The sequence below is a fragment of the Penaeus monodon genome, chromosome 1 (genome assembly GCF_015228065.2).
Source record: "Penaeus monodon isolate SGIC_2016 chromosome 1, NSTDA_Pmon_1, whole genome shotgun sequence".
NCBI lineage: Eukaryota > Metazoa > Arthropoda > Malacostraca > Decapoda > Penaeidae > Penaeus > Penaeus monodon.
The window spans coordinates 34,072,992-34,080,182 of record NC_051386.1 but is presented as its reverse complement, the minus strand read 5'-3'; the positions used below and the strand labels follow the sequence as shown (position 1 = coordinate 34,080,182).

At 35.6% G+C, this 7,191-nt stretch overlaps 1 protein-coding gene across 1 annotated transcript in view; it reads right to left on the bottom strand.

The window, feature by feature from the left end:
• The window catches only part of LOC119572336 (splicing factor 3B subunit 1-like), a 51,290-nt gene extending 47,728 nt beyond the window's left edge, over nucleotides 1–3,562 (bottom strand). The window contains exon 1 of the mRNA XM_037919389.1: nucleotides 3,487–3,562. Coding sequence (XP_037775317.1) covers nucleotides 3,487–3,514 — 28 coding nt within the window. The 5' untranslated portion in view covers nucleotides 3,515–3,562. The remainder of the gene's footprint in view (nucleotides 1–3,486) is intronic.
• Nucleotides 3,563–7,191: the final 3,629 nt, after the last annotated feature.

The following is a 7,191-nucleotide window of genomic DNA, read 5'->3' as shown; positions in this document are numbered from 1 at the left end:
AATATAAAATAATAAATATTAATATATAATATTTTATATATATAAAAATTTTATTTATATATATTATATATATATATTATTATATTATTATATATATATATATCTTATAAAATATATATATAAAATAATATATATATTATATATATATAAAAATATTATATATATATTTTATATATATTATATATATATATATATATATATATATTATATATATATATATATATATATATTAGTAATACAACTATTGATGTTAATAGCATTAACACAACTGGTATGGATGGCAAAAAAACAATGCCATGCCATGATATACAAGTTTATTTGTCTATTTATTGTATCTATACGGCCGCAGTGGGCGAGTATAAATACAATAAAGATCCAAGATCATCACAACATGAAAACTACAATTAAGTATCATGCTGTGACCATGGCGGTTCAAACATGAACCTACCGTAAAAAAAAAAAAAGTGGGCGAGTGGTTAGAGCATCGGACTCAAGACTGTCACGACGGTAAGCTGAGTTCGAGGGTTCGAGTCACCGGCTGGTGCGATGTTCCCTTGGGCAAGGAACTTCACTTCGATTGCCTACCTAGCCACTGGGTGGGCATGCCAGCCCAAGTCAGTGCTGGTTCCAAGCCCGGATAAAATAGAGAGAATGATTACCTAAAAGGTAACACCGGCACTCTCCATGGAAAGGAACTGGGGACCCTACCACATACTCACTCCAAGATCATCACAACATGAAAACTACAATTAAATATTATGCTGTGACCACGACCGCTCAAACATGATGAGCCTATACCGTAAAAAAGTCACATAGATGGCTCTACAAGTACTTAATCACCAAAGAGTCAGTTATTAATCCTACCTATCTCATCTGTTTACCTTTTGGAAAGGGTCTTTATTGTTTTAAATGTTACAGAGATTTAAACAACAATTTAATAATCACAACATTAATAACAATAAGAAAAATAGCAATAACACATTTTCCCACCAATTCAAGGAATGGGGAAATCAGGATCAGTCACTAGGGCCTACTGATAAAGTAATTGCAGGCTGAGCACGTGGCGGCCATCTGTAACGAAATTCACAAAAAAAAACTACAGGGGGCAGAACAGAGATCCGTGGTGGATAAGAAAAAAGAAAAAAGAAAATAGAGGTGGGGAATATCACAGCCTGATATTTGACCCCATCCAGTGCCACAAATGCTGAAAAAAGTGATTAGAAACCAAGCAATTGTGACCATAGTGGAAGCGAAAAAACGTTTAGTGTTTTGTTCTATAAAGGTATGTGGTTTTACCCTGGGGGTCTAGGGGGCGTCGCATATATTACCCCTGGGGGTCCAGGGGGCAGAGACCCCTAGCTAGGGAATATATAGATCGTAGTGTATAAATTCCCCAGGATTAAGGTTAGGTTGGTTTATTGGTTAGGACGCAATGTACGATTACCACAGGGGATCTGGATTATGTGAAATCCCGTAGATTTTTTGCCGAACGATGGGTTTGGTTCCCATAGAGTTTTTCAACAGTTGGCGCGTCGGTGCGTAGAGTTTGAAAGATGGCGGCGCCGTCCGTAGAGTTTCATTGTCCGATTTTAAGCAATTTTTGTGCTTGTTTTACACATTTCTGTTCTCTTTTCTTCTTATTTCAGCCTGTTTTACCCCACAATTTCCCTGATCTACTTCATGCCCTCCCCTGCTATCAGTAATACAACTATTGATGTTAATAGCATTAACCCAACTGGTATGGATGGCAAGAACACATGCCATGCCATGATATACAAGTTTATTTGTCTATTATTGTATTTATACATTGTATTTATTTCAGCCTGTTTTACCCCCCAATTTCCCTGATCTACTTCACGCCCTCCCCTGCTATTAGTAATACAAACTATTGATGTTATAGATTGGGTTAATTTCCGAAAATGACAACCGGGTCTTCCTTGATAATATTCTATATCATCAGATTTGTTTTCGTAAGATGACAACAAATCTGATGATATTTTCAGTTGCATTCTCCAGCCGACAATCTTGATGTGATTTGATAAGTCAGCCAGGACCCAGGCTGGACCCCCAAGGTAAAACCACATACCTTTTATATCGCGAAACACCGAAGGTTTCTTCGCTTCCCGGCTATGGTCACATTTGCTTTGTTTCTAATCACTTTTTTTTTAGCATTTGCGGCACTGGATGGGTTCGAATATCAGGATGTGATAGAAACTAATGTCTATTTGTCCAGTATATCCACAAAAGGCTTTAAAATGACCCGGAATCAACGCAGCACTCGAAATAAAACATTGCTCACCGGCGTTTCACGACGTATTGGCGCTGCTGGCCTGTCAAATCTCCCGTTGGCAAAACGCGCATGCGCACACGGTTATTGTACAGAATGGCATAAATACTTACCAAAACACGTAAATGAAGAACAAAAAAAGGAAAAGAACGCATTACATACATGAATTCAAGAAAACGGACGCTGATAATGACAAAATATTCGTTCTCACGAGTGCGTGGCAATACAAGGACTACTTGGTACTGAGTTCCGCGTCACATTTGTTTTGATTCTCGCGAAGTAAACATGGAAGGGACTTAGAAAATGAAGGGGCGATCTTCACTCTTGTCTGGCCTATATCTCCCTATTTTCGATTTGCACACCTTTTGCCATAGATGAAAAGGGTCTTAGTTTTCGTCAAGGTAACCACTCCATACACTTATTTTACTGTACGTTTGGTTGACATGCAGGAAAAATTTTCCCAAGATTGTCGGCTGGAGAATGCAACTGAAAATATCATCAGATTCGTTGTCATCTCACGAAAACAAATCTGATTATATAAATATTGTCAAGGAAGACCCGGTTGTCATTTTCGATAAATTAACCCTGTAATCCTGGTTAACATACACGCTGAGTTTTCCAAAAATCTGATATTGGCACTTAGTCTCTAGAGGAACGTTGCTCTCGGTAACAATCACCCTTAGTGCTATCATCATAAACCTCTTGTGTTTGGCATTGGAAATAATAAGACTCCAATTCATCACCCATACATTTGATACTGATATTTGGAAATCCCAATTGTTATGAATGAAAACTCCATACATTTATTGAAATTTCGAACGTATATTATAGCGTCCCGAGTTATCGGAGAAGTCGTTCTCTCGGGTTTCCACGGGCACAGACTTGTATCTAGAGTACGCACGTGTGTAATCAATAGATACTAAATTTCAGGTATGAGAACGTTATGATTTTTCTTATCCTATGTTGTTTCTCGCCCCAACTGCTACTTAGTATATAATATTCACACACAAGATTCACAGTTCATCCTTACCGGAAACTGCAATTAGAAACAGATACTTTTTATGTCAATATTTCTATACTACGAATTCAAATCACTTGGATAAGCAACTTATCTAATACAAAGCAATGTTCAGAAGTCATGCTTCACGTCGTTGGAAGTGAAGTAAGAGAAAAAGGAATTATATGAGACTATGTCGTACCTTCGGTTGTGAATTTACGGGCAGCCATTTTTGTTTACTATCGATTGTGTGCGCATGCGCAGGGCCGACGTTCACCAGCGGAGGGGGCGTGCGTCTAAACCAATTATTGAATCTACGACTTAGGTGATTGTCATTGAACTAATTAATTATAAAGAGGAAATAGGTGACTATAAATCACAAATTAATAATATGATACTAAAGATTATTGCAGCAGTAACAAAGAAAGTATACGCACGTGTAAAAACATATGCCTAGAAGATGTAAACGGGATATACGTATTCATATTATTGATATAAGGTATAAAGAAAAATACATAATAAAAACATTAGTTGACTGTTAAGATATCAATTTTTGGTTGTGCGAGTTGACCATACTATGGCGCGAAGAAAGAAAATGGATACTGCTGTTACTATATTTAAGGGATAACTATCGAAGAAAAAGAATCTTGCTTGCTTGCTTGAGATTTGCGAAGTTCTGGCTTCGCCCGGGCCTTCCACTTATGGCCCGGCCTAAGAAAAAAAAAAAAAAAGAATCGATAGTGAATTGCGGAGGCCTGCAATGGAATAAAATATTGTTCAATAATAACAAAAATAATAATAATGATAATAACAACAATAATAATAATGATAATAATAATAATAATAATAAATAATAATAATAACAACAACAACAACAACAACAATAATAATAATAATAATAATAATAATAATAATAATAATAATAATAATAATAATAATAATAACAATCAAAAGAAAACATGACTTAAATGGACAAAGGAAGAGTATACTGAGGTAATGTACTGCTTTTACTATGCACTCGAAAATCCCAAAACAAATAATACTGATGATACCTATAAAAATGGTGTTTAAGGAATAGTGACAGTGAGAAAACGCAAATGCTTGACTCAAACAAGCTAGCCAATGTGAGAAGACATATTGTTCGGAACAAAAAATTAACAGATATAGAAATCTCAATAATCAAAGACCAAGTAAAAATGACACTATAGAGGTACATATAGAAGAAAATAAAAAGGAAGAAAATTAAGATAAACAAAAACTGAACATGCCAAATAAAGTTGATCTAGCAATTGGAAATAATATCGATGAATTAAAGCCACATGAAGTTGTCGTAGATGAGGAAGAATTGCTAGATATGAAAACGGATATCATTGAAGAACTATCGGTAGTAAAACGTACTGAAATGAGTAAAAGAGAGACACTGTTAAAATTCAGACATACCCATAAATATAAAAGTATATTACATATAGGTAACAAGGCGTTAGAATAACTCTGTCATGAAATAAATCCTGATTTAAATGAATTAAACGAACTAATATACGCAACAGGCAGAGTCCTCCAAGCAAATTGTGGCATTAAGTCACGAAAGAAAAAAACAAAAAAGAAACCTCGCAAAGCCAAGTGGCAAGTGACAATAGAGAAAGAAATATAAAACTTTAGAAGGGAAATATCTATATTAGACGTAATACAAAAGACAATGGGAAGCAATCGAGAAAAGCGAGAAAAGTAATAAGAAAATACAAAATACTTTCTAAAGAACAAATACCAACGATTAAAGAAGAGCTTAAACAAAAACTTCAGGTTAAGGCACAAAGGTTACGTAGATATGACAAACGCTTAAAAGTTTTTCAGGCAGAATAAAATGTTTGAGACTGACATGTAGAAATTTACCGCGAAATAAGAAAAAAGAAAACAACTCTTGTAGAAGCTATACCATCTGAAGAAAAGGTCTGGGAATTTTGGAACAATATCTGGGTAAAGATAAATAATACAATGAAAAACGCATGGATACAAAATTTGAGAATAGCACTAGGGATATTCCGAACAAAAAATGGGAAAATATTACCTCTGAAGAAATTCAAAACGCACTAAAAAAGTCCCATAAATGGAAATCACCAGGGGTTGACCAGATCCCAATTTTTTGGCTTAATACTCTTTTCAGCGCATGCCAAATTAGCATCTAATTTTAACTCATTATGATAGAACCTAAATTAACATCTAAATGGTTATGTCAAGGGACTACTTATCTCTTGGCCAAAAGTAACGAAACAGATAATCCAAAAAACTACAGACCCATTACATGCTTAACAACTACCTATAAATTACTTACCGCAATCTTAACTGAAAGAACCTACAGACACATGGAAGAACAAAATATTTTTCCCAACGAACAAAAAGGATGTTGCAGAGGATCATACGGATGTAAAGATCAACTGCTCATAAATAAAATGATTCTCGAAAATGCTCATACTAAACACAGATATCTAAGTACTGCTTGGATCGACTATCGACACTCTTGGATCTTGAAATCCTTAGAAATTCTCAAAGTCTCTCCTGTCTTAATCAACTTTCTTCGAAACAGCATGACATTATGGGAGACAAATCTTACAAATCTTATTTCAAACAACATGCGAATCAGATGCGGAATCTTCCAGGGTGACTCTTTTTCCCCTCTTTTATTCTGTATGGCACTTATCCCACTCTCCCGGTTTCTTAACAACACAGGGTATGGATATAAGATCATGGACAAAAAGATCAATCATTTATTCTATATGGATGACTTGAAACTTTACGCTCAGAATGATAATGAATTGGAAAGGTTGCTGAAAACTGTAAAAGATTTCAGTGATGACATAGGCATGAAGTTTGGTCTCGATAAGTGTGCTAAAGCAACCTTTAAGCAAGGAAAACTAGTGACATCTGACAATATAAAGTTAAGTATTGATACCGTAATATAAGAATTGGATCAGGAAGAAACCTATAAATATCTAGGAATAAATGAAGGAAATGGGATACAACAATCATAGATGAAGAAAAAAATACGTACAGAATGCATCCCAAGAGTAAGGTCAATCCTGAAAACAGAATTAAACTCAAAGAACAAACTAACAGCAATCAACACTCTTGCAATACCTGTGGTTACATATAGTTTTAACGTGATAGACTGGAACTTACATGAACTCAAACAAATTGACACCAAAATTAGGAAGCAATTGACATGCAACAGAATGTATCACTCTAAATCAGACGTAGACCGTCTGTATGTCCCTAGAAGTAAAGGAGGTAGGGGGATGATGCAACAATTGGTCTCTTGCACTTAGATCTAACCAGCGATTGGATGCTTCAATTAGTTAGAGTACATGAAAACTCTAAAAGGTTACACTCAATAGTAAAGGAATCAAATAAATTTTCTCAGGAATTAGGTATTGAGAGCGAATATATCGAACATATATTGCCAACACTGGCTGCTAAACATAAAAAACAAAAAGCAAAGAAGGTCGGACAAGAAAAACTTGAATCTAGGTGGCATGAAAAGCCTCTCCACAGACAGTTTGCAACTCGAAGCAAGCACACTGATGTAGATGAAATTGCAACCCATCAGTGGCTTAGAAGCTCTGGACTAAAAGGGGAAACAGGGGGTTTTATTCTTGCAGCCCAAGATCAAAGTTTGTTTACTAGAAACTATCAAGCTAACATCTTGCACAATGGCACTGACTCAAAGTGTAGGTTTTGTGAAGACACGGTTGAGACAATTGATCACCTTGTATCTGGTTGCTCAATATTAACACCGAATGAGTACAAAAATCGACACGACAGAGTGGGCAAGTACCTGCACTGCAAACACTTTTCTATCGGAACACAGGATAAATGGTCCAGAGCCAGTTACTGAAGGCAAAGATGCTACAAT